Below are 16,154 nucleotides of genomic sequence, written 5' to 3'. Positions count from 1 at the left end.
ATTGAGTATTGTGCCAAGAAAATCCATTCCATAAGCATGTCAAATTCTATAAAGGATTTATAGATAATTTTTGTATATTCTTCTCAGGCACTCGGCAAGACCTACACACGTTCCATGAATACCTCAACAGCTGCAATGAACACCTCCGCTTCACCATTACTGCAAACATTGACGAAATCTGCTCCTTGGACATCAAGGTAGTCAAGGAATGGCTACATCATAATAACCACTGTTAGTGTTCCGTTAGCCTGGCCCAGCCAGCATGCTGTATGGTGGTGGTTATTGTGCCAAAACTACTAGTAACTGGTGTACTGACCATGGTATTACTGTGCTTAACTGACCAGCCAACTGGCCTGACCTGAACCCCACAGAGAATCTATGTTGTATTGTGAGACATGAGACTCGACAATACAAATTTACGGCTGTTATCAAAGCAAACCTCGGCTTCCATAAGTCAACAGTGACAAAGGCTGATAACCTCCATGCCACGCCACATTGATGAAATAATTTGTTCAAAAGTAGACCAGGCCAAGTGTTGACTGCATACATTAATATACTTTTCAGATGGTCGACATTTCTCTTTACATTTTTTTTTTTTAGTTGTCTTCTAATTGAGATAAAATGTTTTGATTTTCATGAGCTGTCCGGCATAATCATTAAGATTAAAACAAAAAAAAAGGTTTTACATAATTCACTTTATGCACAATGAATGGTTTCACTAGTTTCACTTTTTGAATTTTATTAGGGAAAAAAATGAACTTTTACACAATATTCTAATTAATTGAGATGGACCTGTATATGCACCTTGAACAATGTTGCACCTTGAATAATGTCCTACACTACAGTATCTAGCACAGTACACAGCGGCTGCTATGCTCACGCACCATATATTATCTCGGGTACTATGTGTAATTTTCTTTGTGGAATAAGAGACCCCTTGGTTGTACGACTGTACAGCCTGTAAATAAGCTAAGAGAGACCCTACGGTTGTGCCATTTGTGGAACAAGCTTATACATTTTCATTCCTGTCTTGATCTCCTAACCACCCCCCTCCTCCTTCCCTTTCTGTTTTCTTGGAAAAATAACACGATGGGAACTATGCATAAAAACGAATTTCACCCACGTTTTTACTTAACTGATGTGACAATAAAGATGATTTTCTCAAGCTTTCATGAAACTTGCAAAGGAATCAGTTGATTCCGTTTGTTTTCAAGCTAATTTTGCCTCATTACCTCATTTTACAGTTTTTGTTTTAGTAGTACTAGTGTCCTATGCCCAGCTTTGTGTGTACCCCAGTGGTATAGTATGAGAGTGATGACACTAGCGTTGACTCCCAGTGTAACAATGGAATGCGGAAATGCTCATTCTATCTCAATGGGATAGTTCCAATGTTTGGAACTATAGCCCATAGGCACCCGCTTTGTGGCGAGATCAAAGTGTGTTGCCACTCTTACTATTCCACTTGGGTGTGTAGTGTACCCCATAGTGATGATTTGATTGGCTGAGCACAGAATGTGATGTGTGATAAGAGTGCCCCTCACTGCTGCTTGGAACAAAGATTTTTGTATTTGGGGTCTGCACATGCACAAGACTACTTCAGTGTCAAACGACGGCTTCTTCCAAGAGGACGCGCTGGTCGTTCAGCCTTTGCTTACAATGGAGGGCTGTACATTGTAGACTTCAGTCCTTGTTTGAAGACATTATGCAAGGTAGCAGTTATTTTGTACGGCCTGAAGAAGTCGGAACTCCCACACATCAGGCTGGGTTGGCAGCCATGAAAAGTAAAAAAAAATCTTTCCACTACAAATCGTGTTCAAAAACTGGCACAGATGGATTTATAAACCAAGGATCGCTTTAGCACAGTGCATAATGATTATTCTGTATTTACAGTGGAACCTAATGAGAATGCTTTTTGTTTGTTACCGGCACCAAATTATTATAATTTGAGGGGTGCTATGCTCAACTTTGTGTTTTGTGTGTACCCCACAGCGATGATTGGATTGGCTGAGCACGGAATGTGAGGATAAAAAGTGAGGATGCCAAAAGTGATTGGCCGGAATGAGATGATGTATGCTGATAAAAAGCGCCCCTCACTTGACACTAATGTGATTTTTCTTCCCTCCCAACAACGTTTATTGATATTTTCAAGTTTACAAAAAGGAAAAGGTGAAAGTGATCAAAACAGAAGCATCAAAGAATTAAGACTAACAAAATGTAGACATAACATTTAAATAAAATCAAAAAGAGAAGGACAAGACAAAACAAAATAAGGGAAACAACCTAGTGGGATGAAAAATTTGACAGATTAAAAAAATTATAATATAATAAATCGTAAATACTACTGGTAAAAGTCAAACGGATACTAGTCGATCTGACATGCCACAGTTCTACAATTAGTCAGAAATATCAGGGAGTCTAAGACTCGGCTCATGAAAATATATATTTTCCATCTTTTAGTGTGTAAACATAAACAAACATTAAATGCCATTGACAATGAATAGACAATTTTTAGTGTTTGTGTAAACGCAAACACTCAAAATTGACTGAGGGACGCAAATTCTGATTGATTGTTTGAACATGACTGTTGGTAGGGCGTTCCACATTTTGGTGGCATAGGAGCGAAATTAATTTTGTGCCGAATCTGGGTTGCACATGGTTATTGATTGATTGATTGATTGATTAACAGTTTGCAGAATTACAGTACATTTCAAGTACAACTCAATACAAAAACTGTTAACTGTGAGTGGCCGACACTATAGCATTACACTTGTTTACAATAGGGCCCACCATTTTCAATTCATCAAGGTTTGTTGAACTCCCTCTGGTGTTGTGGGTGTGGACTTCGTTGACATTAAGGAAGTATTTAGACAGGTACATGGCCATGGGCCAGAATGAGATGATGTACGACGGTAAGAGCGGCAAGAGCGCCCCTCACTTCACACGAGTGTGATTTTTTAAGGGTCCCACATCATCTTATGGCACTGGACGGTGTTACAGCACATCACAGGGGGAATGATTTAGCTCCATCTGATCCGTGTCCCTCCCCGCTCTCTTTAGTCCGTGATGACGTCACGGTGACCCGTCAACAACACAGGAGCTCATCTGTTGGGAGTGTGTGTGTGTGTGTGTGTGTGTGAGAGAGAGAGACCAGACAGAAAGGAAAGGAGGACAAACTGTATTCCAAGACCAAGCGGAGTGACACACACACTTTACAACGAACGGCGGCGAGAGACATTAAAAACTCAGCCGTCTCCCGTCTGGGAACTAAACAAAGTTGTTTTAACAACAACTCCAGCGGCTGGACGGGTACGCTTTATAGAACCATGTTTTAGAAAGAGTATATAGTTGTGGTTGGTGGATAGAAACAAGGAGGCGGGCTTGGGACTGGAGCTTTGCAGCGGCTAGCTGGTTAGCTGGGGGAAGATATAAGTAAGAACGAAAGAAAGAACTTGGAATAAGAGCAAAGAAGAATGGAGCTAGACGACGTCGTCCTGTACCAGGACGACTCGGGGTCCGCGGCGATGATGTCCGAGCGGGTGTCCGGCCTGGCCAGCTCCATATACCGCGAGTTCGAGAGGCTTATCGGCCAATACGACGAGGACGTGGTGAAGGAACTTATGCCACTTGTGGTCGCCGTGCTGGAGAACTTGGACTCGGTGTTCGCCGTCAACCAGGAGCACGAAGTGGAGCTGGAGCTCCTAAAGGAGGACAACGAGCAACTTGTCACCCAGTACGAGCGAGAGAAGGCGCTGAGGAAACATGCAGAGGAGGTGGGTGTTCGTTCTGCGCTTTGTTTTTGTGCACAAAAAAGTGTTGTTGTTGTTGGTGCACTTCACGGAGACGATGACCAGATCATCCGCTTTGCTACAACAAGGCCACACGACTTGTGTTGGAGAGCACAGATTTGTGCTCCAACAACACACTGTCAAGAAGTAACACATTATTTAATTATGCTTGTATTGAATGTGGGTTAGGTTCTAAATGTTTGGGCTAGGTTAGGGTCAGGCCACCCATTTCATAGGTCAGGACCTCTGCTTTTTATTAAATATCTGAGACTACTCTCCATAGTAAAATAGTGTTGATTTAACTCTGAGAGTTACAGACTGGTCAATTTTCTTCCTAATCAATCATTTATCTGTGGGGGCACCCTCCCTGTGCTGGAACCCCTAGAAAGGAGTACCCTAGAAGTCTACTCTGGACCCCTCTCCCCAGGTTGCTAGAGAGAGGCCCACCCACCCACCTGCCCCACCCACCCACCTGCCCCACTACCACCTTCAGCAGGGTGGAATAAATAACTTTTCCACCAATCTTGTAGTTTAGTGTGTAATGCCATCACTGATTTGATTTCCAGTTCTGCATCAGCGGCATGCGTTTCAAACCACAATGTGGTTTGTATGCTTTTTGCTGATTCAAATGCATGCTCTGCAGACTAGATGCAGTGTGAAAGTCCTAGCACTGACAGCTTTCAATTCAGCCTGCTCCCAATTATAATATTAGTCATAGATGCAAAACATGATGTGCCCCCATTGTTTTGGATTCAGTCAAAGGACACTCTTGTTCGCAAATACCCCTTAGCATTAATAAGCTAGTACTTATGTTCTTTCAGTTGTATTTACCATTACTTTTCAGACTTGTCAGTCTACTCATCTTTAAATGTGCATTAATGATACATTGCCTTGTTTTTCAAACTTCTTCTTTATTTCCCTGTTGTTCGCTTTCTCATTTCCCTTTCCCCTCACTCACTCACTAGTATGACACTGCCTATCTATACTATTCTCGTAGCACTAGCAACCCATGATGAACCAATTTAGCCCTAGCCTTCACAGTAATGTGCACCTGGATGTGATAGTTTAGCACTCTCATCTTGCTGCATCGTGTGCAACCTTAAGTTGTAGCATGTTGTTATATGTTATCTAGTTGATACAGACTACACTAACATGTAGTTGCTAAGTTGCTATGCAACTATATAGTGCAGGGGCTTTCAACTGATTGTGAACGAGGGACCACCACCCTGACTTAGAATGAACCTGGGGACCACCGTTGTTGTGTTAGGTGGGGTAAAATTAGTGCTTTTGTAACACTTGCATCCCATGTGTATACAACATCCCACTGTTTCTCACCCATTGGTCCATTGACTAGTAATAATGGGCTATTAATGACTCAACCAGACAATCTGGTGCACTTCCCCCTCTTGAGATTCTAGTAACTACCTTGTTCTGTTGAATTTCTCGACCTCCAACTTGTCAGTAAATGACTACATGGACGGTCAGGTCACCAGGTCATTCACTTCACGGTTTCTCAACTAGTGGAAAGTAAAATAATACAAAATAAATCAACAAATCCTACATTATTAAATGCATGGTCAGGGACCACATGTGATACCTCCACGGACCACCTGTTGAAATTTAAACCTGCCATAGTGCATAACACTGCATAATTAGGTTATAAGAATTCATGCATCATCATAATGCTTTAGAACTATTATTACACAAAGGGAATTGTATAATCATCATTATATTGTCAAGTATCATTGTTAGAGTAATTTATAATTGCTATAATTATGTGCTTAGTAATTAAGTAATTACATTCCTGAAAGTGTAGGCAGAAATGTTTTGTTTTCTTGCATGAATTGAATGCTATTTATTTTACTTTGACACTTAATGGACACAAAAATTACAATCACACCATAGTGTGTGATTGACAATATGATATAATGTGACATAATGACTGTGATTATAATACATTATACAGCCTAATTATTTTATTGTATTACAACTATGATAATTATAATTACTAGACCGGTGCCCGGCTGTAGAGCACCGAGTCGGAGGCCAGCTCCATACATGGACCCTGGGCATGGGCCCTGTCCAGGGCCCGGGCAGAGGCCTTTTGTGGCGGTTCTGGACAACCGTGGGTCCGACCGACAAGACACCGGGCACAGCACTCCCTGTGGGGGTGTGGAACGCGTGTGTCGACTCGATGTTGAAGTCGGTGGGGCCAACGGTTCTTGAGTTACATGGATTACAGCCGTGCAGACGTACAGAGAGAGAAGTGGTGCATTTATAGATAGATGAGTATTTATGAGTTGAGTTTTTATAACTAGTCTATAATTATACAGTGTTAGAAGTAGATTATAATGCATATTAAAGTATGTTTATAATACGTTATGGGATCATGGCATGTGTTACCGACTGCAAAAACTTGATACTACATACTACATATAATGTTCAGGAGCGTTATATAATCGTAGAAACACAGCATGTAGACAGCAATAACATGTTGAACATGTTCAGCCATTCATGTACGTTGTAGTGCTGCTGCATACACAAAAGTGGAGCACTTTTTCATTTTGTTTATGTGATACTAGAGGTTCAGACTTACCCATCCCACTGACATACACATATACGGAGATCTCTGTATCCGTCAGTCCATTTGTGGCCATATAATGGAGCTGACTGATTTGTTTGGTCAGACAACAACACAAAAATATCAAAATAAAGTATGTAAAAGGGGGAAAAAAAGATTGGCAGATTGCTTTTGCTAGTGGGTTTCTCTTCTTGGTAGAAGACTCATGACTGTAGTGTTAATAATGTTTTAGTAATAGACTAGTATCATTGCATCTGATCATTTAGGCATACATGGCCGAAATGTCTCCAAGTTAAATTGGAAAAAAGGCAGAAAAGTCAAGTTGTTAAAAGTCAAAAGACTTATTATAGAAACAATTAGAGGCACGCATTTGGCATGTTCTGATTTGTCAAATTGTGTGTGTGTGGGTGTGTCCTTGCTCTGCTGTTGATATTAAACTTGGCAAGGATAGCATTAGCTTGAGTAACAGGCATAACAGGTTTCAAAGCAAGTCAGCCTACGCCTAATTCTATCAATTTTATAATTGATTACCTGAGAGACCTGTACATATGGGAATTCAGTTGTCCCATTTGGTTTACTTGTCAAAAAGCATTTTTCGGGCACGGTGGCACAGTTGGTAGTGCTGTCGCCTCACAGCTAGAAGGTCCTGGGTTCGATTCCCGCTCGGGACGCTGTGGGTACTGGCAGCATGTTTCCTCCTCCGCGGCATCAGTGCCCATACCCAAGGTGGCGTTGGCGAAAGGGCCTTTCTGTGTGGAGTTTGTATGTTCTCCCCGTGTACCCTCACAAAAAAACATGCAGTAATCTTGGTCTCTAAACTGCCTCCCCCTGGCCAGCCCCTGATGGAGGGGAAAGGAACTGGTTGGAATAACGTGTTCCTTCCACGCGCTACGTCCAAACAGGGAAACTCCCCCCTGTCGGGTGTAAAGGAGCAACTTGGACAGGACACTCAAGCATGAAGGCTTGAAGGAAGCATGAGTTCAAGTCCGTTGCTCTCCCCATGTCCCCCATATATGGGGACTAGGTTGGCGGAGGGTGTGTAGAGCCCAGGATCACATTAGATAATTGACACAGGGGTGAAAAATGGGTTACAAAATCGTGGGATAAAAATGATTAAAAATAATTTTTCACACTCACAACGTTTTGACTTTACACAGACTTAGTACACACATACATACAGTACTGCTTGTAGTTTCACGTTACATTTTTTTAAGGGGCGGGAACCCCTTTTGGTGTTATAATTTAGCTATCGAAAAATAGCAGATCTACAAGCTCATAGCGTGCCACCGAGTGGCGTGCTATGAGCTTGTAGGTCTGCTATTTTTGAAAAATCGTGAAAATGTGGCACAAATCTTTGAATATATATATATACTGTGTGTATATATATATATATATATATATACGTTTTTAACTAACATTTTTGGGGGGTCCCTGGAACAATATATTTTCCGATGGGGGTCGGCGGCCAAATACATATATTTTTGGGGGTCCCTGACCTGAAACAGTTTGAGAAGTTGAACCACTGACATAGAAACATGAGGTTTTTCAGATAATATGTCAGCATTAGAATCGTCCTCGGGTCTAAATGGGTTCATTAGTTGTACCTTTTTTGTTGTATCATTTCAGTTTTACAAATCTCTTCAAGCCTACTGTCTATTTGTGTACCGTCCAGTTCACACACTCAATACAATGGATGACATGACAATTAAATGTACTGGTCTCCTCCTGGAAAGGCAAGTCGGTTGAACGACGCATAAGCAACACTGATGTCTTGCTGATGTCTTGCATAGCACATTTTGACCGGGAACGCCTTTTGGTGTTTTAAGTTTACGTTCTACTTTAGCTATTGAAAAATAGCAGAACACTTTGAATATATATATATATATTCTTTCAGAGCCAACGTTTTTAACTCAAATCTTTGCTTCTGAGAGGTTCCTGGAATAACATATTTTCAGATGGGGGTCGGCGGCCAATTACATAGGCTATAATCTTGGGGGGTCCTTGACTTGAAAATGTTTGAGAACGACTGACATAGAAACATAGGTTTTTCAGAAAACTATCATGATTTAGAAGACATTTGTAGAATCGTCCTCTGGTCTAAATGGGATAAGGAAGACATCAGTCTTGCTTATCCCATCTTGCGTATGCGTATCCTAGTATGATTGTGTCATAGGCATAATCCTGTACCGTGACTACTACATAATAGAAGGTTAACGTCTGCCTTCTGGACACACCAGTGTAGCTGCCGGAGTTGACTTTCATGACTCAGGAATCACAGGGCATGGCCATAGGAAGTTATAGGCTAATTATACCAGTCTGAGGTCATTTGGACTGACTGACTGCTCTGCTGGACGCACCACAGGTACACACACACACACACACACACACACACACACACACACACACACACACACACACACACACACACACAGATTAAAATAGGGTGCATTTGGTTTTTTATTATAGTTTATTTTGCTAGCTTTAGTTATAATAATAATTTATTCTTCTGTTTTCTACATACAATATAACCATATAATATGAAATGGGTGTTAAATGCTGCAATTTGTAAAAATGGCAAAATATGACTCCTAAAGTCGTTGAAGTGGGAGGGACACGTACTCACACACACATCATAGTTACATACCTAATTTTAGGGCTTGGAAAAGCTATGACATGCTAATGACAGGCTTAAACTACTTCAATTGATATAGTTGTGTTGGCATGCAAGTTTGTTGAGGAAGATAAGACTGTCCTTGACAAAAGTGCCATTCACACGAGCAGTCAAGCAGCACTATAACAGTATAACTATAAATGTAGTTTAAAAAATCGTTCCAAGTCAAGTGGATGGCAGAATTCACACACCACAACTATAACAAACGCAATGGTGAACGATAAAGTTAATTATGGTGCTCACGGTGTAAATGGTGCTTAAGAATTGCCCTAGTATTTGCTGTCTGTGGTTCTCCACTCATAAAGCATGGATGCTTTTATTTCAGATAGGTACAGTGAGTGAACAGAGACAGGAATGACGGGAAAACGAGGGGCAATAGCAGGCATTAAAGGGCCTGACCTCAGTGGACTTTATCTGGGGTCAGCTGCAAGGAGGTCTACAGCAAACGGCCTCATTTATATAGGCTCTCTTACTCGGTGAAACACAGGGGCACCCCAAATGGTTAATCTTGAATATTGTTTCTATCAAAGTGAGCTTTTTTGTCCTGTGTGGAGTTTGCATGTTTGTTCTCCCCGTATCCCCTAGGGTAGGTACCCTCACAAAAAAACCTGCATTAATCGTGGTCTCTATACTTTTCTTTTAAATTCAGTATAGCTTTTTCTGCCTTTATGGAGAAAGTTGGTATTGAGAGAGAGACAGGAGAATCCTCATGCATAGAAGGAGGCATGAGGTCAGTCTGCTGCCCCTAGGTTGGCAGAGGAAGTGTAGCGGCCAGGATGTAGCGCCAGCCACCCCCCCAGCACCCCTACTTCCCTCAGCCATGTCTGCGCTCTAGTACTTATTACCAGAAAGGCTCACCTGATGTGAGCAACTGGAGCGCCCCGAGTTCATCTGTACTGAGGATCTCCATTAAATGTAACCTGCGTCAGGTCTACTGACAACATGCCTGCTTAGTGCTTTGTTTGTCCCTGCCTTCCGCTGTGCTCCTCACATGTATGCATGTGTGGACATGAGCCACAAGATTGTTCTCTCCTCAGTCAATAGTCTGTTTTACGGATTTCTTCCTACTGCAAATGACATGGATACCTGTTGATTCTGTTGACACACTAGCACCAGACTACCACAACCACACCTACTGGCTTGGATATTATGACTAGGGATGCACCGATCCGGCTTTTTGGCATTCGATACTGATTTCGATACATGGGGGTCCAGTATCTGCCGATACAGAGTACCGATCCGATACCCCCCACAAAGAAACGTAATAACCTATTAAGCTGTATGCCTCACTGTGTGGAGTCTGGAATCATTATTTTGTGTAAGGCAACATCAAGGCTTGACTTAAACATTACTTTCCCAACTTTGTAAAACGAAATGTAACAAACACAGATATAAATGCACTGAATTATTTAATAAATAACTGTGCAACAATTAGACCAGGTTAATGTGTGCGCAGGCTAGCCTGGCTGCATTCCACATGTTATACTGTCAATACTACACTGCTGTGTCACAGAGGAGGTAGAGTTGTTTTCATACTGTAATTACACATAATTATCGGATCGGATCGGATAATGGATAGGCCACCGATCCGATACCCGATCTAGAATTTTAGCCTGGATCGGCGCCGATCTCCGATACGAGTATCGGATCGGTGCATCCCTAATTATGACGTTGAGGTACTCGACCACTGACTGAACTCCATCGTCTCCCATCTGTTTGCAGCGCCTCTGATACGTTATGAGCTTATCGTGACCTAAGAATTGTTCGTAAGACTTAAATGGGACATTTCTTTCCCTTTTAACTACCGCACTGTGCAGGAAAATAGAAAAACAGGATGATTCACTTCAGCTAACACAACCTAGTCAACGAAGAGCCCAATGACATGGATATCAGTCCTAGTTATAGATTAACATTTCTGTTATGACGGTAGTACTTTTATAGGCAAATATACTGACTTTTGTCTGTGGTTCGGTTGTTCATGCCTTAGCAAAAGTTGAGCCCCGTGATTTACTTTAGGTCAGAGGACACGCACACACGCAGTCACTCACGCATACACGTACGCACACATAATCACTGAGATTCTCTTCATATCTCACCACCCTGTTTGACTGCATAGTAACATGGCCACAGTAACGTGTGACCTGCTGACCGGCTGCTATGACTATAGTGATAGTTGTCTTTCCTTGGTGGCATTTCACGCTGGAACGTCACAAGTATCGCAACACCAGAAATATTGTTGCAGGCTGATGGATTGCAAAGTTTGCAGTCAACAAAACAATTGCCTCTTTATTATGTGGAAGAGTGGAAATCCTTAGCATGCTCTCGGTTACTCGAGCAAAGTGACAGATTAATTTCACCGGACAAACAAATTTAATTAGCGAAGTTCCATTTTCCCACACTACAAACCCAATGGAATTCCTCTGTCCTTTTTCAGTACGTCTCACCAGAAAAGGAAAGGAAACGGGCAGGGCAGGAAATTGTTCAGCCCTCCCCTTAGTTCCTTTTGGCTCCTTCTGGACCAAAGTGTCCTCGCCTCATTGCGCGCGGCAGAATGATCTCACACAATGTTATGATGTAACGGATCTCTCTTAGAAAAGGCACCTGCTACTGATCCTGGTCATAAATAATACAAGGAGATCAACTAAGGTGGCGTCTAAATGGAGTGAAAGCGAGAATGGCAGATGGTTAATATAAGGTTTGTTTTTGGCTTTTCTGCCTTTTATTGATAGTATCAAGTGAAGAATGACCGGAGAGAGAGAGAGAGAGAGAGAGAGAGAGAGAGAGAGATAGAGAGAGAGAGAAGGGGAGAGACTTGCAGCAAAGGTCGTCATGAACGGGACTCGAACACGCAACGCGCTGTCAGGGCAGAGCCTATGTGGCATGCGCCTGGACCACTTGGCCAGTGGGCGCCCGACCATCTGATCTTTTTTTTCCTCCCATACACGTCTTTCATAATGACCAAAGATGTGTAAACGTGTTTTGTCCCAACAGGGCTCCTGTAACTGAGCCGAACACCCAGCGTACATGCTCTGAGTTGTGCTCAGAGCGCAAGAGTTGCACATAGCTGGACACTAAATATTGTGTGAATATTTGACAGGGTCTGAAAAAAGTTTAATTAATTTGACCGGCATAAATACATCATTCCTACTACACATCGTGTGTGTGTGTGTGTGTTAATGGTCTAGATTAACTTTTTGAAAACCAATTGTAATATCGCAAGTCCAACATGAATGACTGCACTAAAGTCTTGGTTAGTGCGACGAGGTTGTTTTTAAAATGTCCAAATTGTTTGCACCCAGTAGAGTTGTATCCCATTCATTGAATTTTAGATGTCACCAGACGTAGCAGTAGGCAGAGGCCTCCTATCGTCTGGCTACACAAGACTACATTCATACTAATTACTAACCATGTCACATGTCAACTGGATTGATGAATTACCCACCCGCCAAAATGAATACATGAATACATACACACAACAACCGAAAGTTGTTGTGTGTATGTATTCATGTATTCAAGTGTGTGTTAGTTAGTATGAATATTCCTTTGTTTCTTTCATAACAATTAACCTGACGCTGGATAGAGTTTGGATCTGGAACCGGAGGACTCAGACCCAATATTGAAGAACTGTAATCGGTTCTATCATATTTGGAACCGGTTTATCACACTATCGGAGCTGGTATGTTGTGGAGTGGACGTCTGCTAGACAATTACAATACCTGTCCTAATTTCAAGGACCACCATAACGGGTCCATTTTGGTTCCAATTTGGTCCATTTGGGGAACGTGTTAAGGAATCGGACGAAGAGGATCCCAACCCCGCTGCTTGACAGGTCGTCCACTCCAGAGTCCAGACAACAGTTTCCAGATGTCTCGGTAATATCCAGCCAGCCTACTGAAGACTGAGCACAGTTCATCAGGCTCTCTGTCAATTGAGTGTCCATACAGTGCATCCCACAGTATGTATGTATGTGTGTGTGTGGGTGCACATGCGCTTGTGCTGCAGCCACATGCGGCATGTGTGTCTGTGTGCATGTGCTTAGCGAGGGACAAAGGGAGCATTATACATTGGGGAGCTGGGGGAAGAAGATCGCAAAGAGAGAGAACGCGGAAAAAAACCCCGGAGTAACACTTTGTCTGGAGCGCTGTCATATGCACAACCTCAACCCTGCGTCATATGATAAGCAGCTGTGTGTGTGCCTTTGTGTCAGATGTTAAGGTTTAGGCTATAGAGGGCTAACACATGATTTATACTCGCTAGCAGCTCTAAAAGCTCACAATGTGTCTCAGCATGACACCTTGTGAACTTGTAGATTGACTATTTGCTATTTTTGGAGCACGACAGAACGCCCAACCAAGTCTAACACATGCTTTGCGCCACATTTTTACGATTTTTCAAAAATAGCAGACCTACAAGCTCATAGCGCGCCACTCGGTGGCACGCTATGAGCTTGTAGATCTGCTATCTTTCAATAGCTAAATTATAACATAATTTTTAAAACACCAAAGGGGTTCCCGACCATAATGGGTTAATAATCTTTAGGTTTATGTGCACATGTATATGGGAAACGAGTCTTGGGCTGAGTCACTCATAGAATAAAAACCTTCATAATCTCATGTCTGTCTGTCAATCCGTCCGTCTGTGAACAGCTAATCTCCAGCACCGTTTGACCATCAACGTTGAGATTTGCACACTCTGTCCCAGTAGGCCAAAACCATCACCCCCACATTTTTTAAATGAGCCTCATGTTGCCGCTATAACAAGACTCTTCATCGTTTTGACCTATAACCTTTTAAATACTCTAATTGCAATTAATTCATGGTTCATTTCAGTCTACAATATTTACATAGTCTTGCAATTGTTTTAATTTTCTTTTCATGTACACCCAACAGTGATACAAATTAGTTAAATTAGAACAAAATACTTTGCCACTACTATTGATTCTGTCCGTAACTCTCACAAATCAGTACACATTATCGGCCAGTCATGGGATCAAGATGTATCAGTCAGAGTTTTCTGACATCAAAGATGTAGCTTGTGTAAATATTAAAAATTTAAGTGGCCTGTCGTTTGTTTAAACCTATACTATGCTGCTTTTTGTATACTATGCTGTTTCGTGCATTCAGTACGTTGCAATGTACAGATTATGGCGGTGTTGTTGTAGCCCCCCTACAAACACAGCCTACTGTCGTCTAGTCGCCAGTGCTATGTTAATGCTCTTAGTAGATTTACGGGGAGCAGGGCCACGGCTAGGATGTCAGTCTTCCACACCCAACCAAACCCTGCTTAAGTCTGTCAACACAGTCTGTCAACACACACAATGCCATAACATTTGCATTGCTACAGCAACAAATCTTTACCCCGCATTCTGACTTGTAGGACCATACCATCAGTAGTACAGTCCATAGGGGGCACGGTGGCACAGTCGGTAGTGCTGTCTCCTCACAGCTAGAAGGTCCTGGGTTCGATTCCCGCTGGGGACGCTGTGGGCACTGGGGGCGTGTTCTCTCCTCCGCGTCATCAGTGCCCATACCTGAGGCGGGGTTGGCGAAAGGGCCTTTCTGTGTGGAGTTTGCATGTTCTCCCCGTGTCCCCTAGGGTAGGTACCCTCACAAAAACCATGCAGTAATCCTGGTCTCTAAACTGCCTCCCCCTGGCCAGCCGGGACGCCTGATGGAGGGGAAAGGAACTGGTTGGAATAACGTGTTCCTAATCCACGCACTACGTCCAACCAGGGAAACTCCCCCCTGTCGGGTGTAAAGGAGCAACTTGGACACTCATGCATGAAGGAAGCATGAGTTCAAGTCCGTTGCTCTCCCCAGGTTGGCGGAGGGTGTGTAGAGCCCAGGATCACATTAGATAATTGACACGGGTGAAAAATGGGTTACAAAATCGTGGGATAAAAATTATAATAAGAAAAAAAAAAAGACTTTCATTTCATCCCCCCCTACCTGTGGGCTGCCATCAGATCACAAGACCTTATGCCGAAAGTGAGACCATGTCATACTGCCTTTGTTAAGACACCTGACTTTACTTAAGTCTGAATATGGATGGTTGAAGGGGGGGGGGGGGGGGGGGATCTATCCATCGTCTCTCTGCAAGGGTCAACCATGTTTATATCATTCAGAATCCCACTGATTCATAAAGTGACCCGTCCCGTATACAAGCGACACCGCTGTACGGCCAGCTATACCTGGTCGTACAGCTGTGTCGCTTAATCGCTTGTATAGTAGGGACGGTTCACTCTATTCCATTTATCAGTTATCCGTTTGCCGTATTGCCTAAATCAGCACTTTTTTTTATTTTCCTTTCCAGCTCGATTTGGCACCTGCCCACAGAGCCAAAACTACTAGTAACTGGTGTACTGACCATGGTATTACTTTGCTTAACTGACCAGCCAACTGGCCTGACCTGAACCCCACAGAGAATCTAGGTCAGGGGTATTCAATTAGATTAGGCCGGGGGCCACAACTGTAGAATTATTGTGTGTGGGGGGCTGCACAGTGTGCGCGCGAAGCGCGGAAATTTGTGGGTTCTCAAAATGCTTTTTGTGCTCAAACACGAAGATTTATGTATATTTCCGCACAGTAATGAGCAGGATAATATGTCTATACAGGTATATGCCACCTTAGAATAGATGTAGGCCTAGACCTATTTGACAGTGCATAAACAGCATTGCTTTGACATTAACGACTGGACGGACACACACACACACACACAAACACACACACTCACTCTGCTGTGGGCAGTTCAGAAACCCGTCCACGACCACCAGTGACATCATCGTTAGGCAGATTGTTTTTTAAACAAGATTTATTTACGTGAGAATAGTTTATCAGACTATAAAGATCAGATTACATAGAGCAGTGATTCCCAAAGTGGGGTTCGGGGTCTGGGGACCCCCAGGGTCCTGGAGGCAGTTCCAGGGGGTCCCCAGGGAAATGATGGTTTGGAACCAAATGGACCCTTATGCCTTATGGGTCTGTAACTCTGAGAGAGTACAAATGGAACCAAATGGACCCTAACAGGGTTTATTATTGTGAGAATGATGGCTTCCATTTTCGCATTGCAACTTTTCAGGACTAGAAAGCCTGCAGTTTCTATTAGCTTGGATCCTCCA

At 42.8% G+C, this 16,154-nt stretch overlaps 1 protein-coding gene across 2 annotated transcripts in view; it reads left to right on the top strand.

The window, feature by feature from the left end:
• The first annotated feature begins 3,154 nt into the window (after positions 1–3,154).
• spag9b (sperm associated antigen 9b) overlaps positions 3,155–16,154 on the top strand; it is a 63,821-nt gene continuing 50,821 nt past the window's right edge. For both annotated transcript variants that reach the window (XM_083787200.1, XM_083787199.1), the window contains exon 1: positions 3,155–3,770. In XM_083787200.1, the coding sequence (XP_083643326.1) occupies positions 3,471–3,770 (300 nt within the window). In that variant the 5' untranslated portion in view covers positions 3,155–3,470. The remainder of the gene's footprint in view (positions 3,771–16,154) is intronic.

The sequence above is a fragment of the Protomyctophum parallelum genome, assembly GCF_964188405.1.
Source record: "Protomyctophum parallelum genome assembly, chromosome: 17".
Lineage (NCBI taxonomy): Eukaryota > Metazoa > Chordata > Actinopteri > Myctophiformes > Myctophidae > Protomyctophum > Protomyctophum parallelum.
The sequence above is the reverse complement of the archived record's forward strand: the minus strand, read 5'-3'. Positions and strand labels throughout refer to the sequence as shown.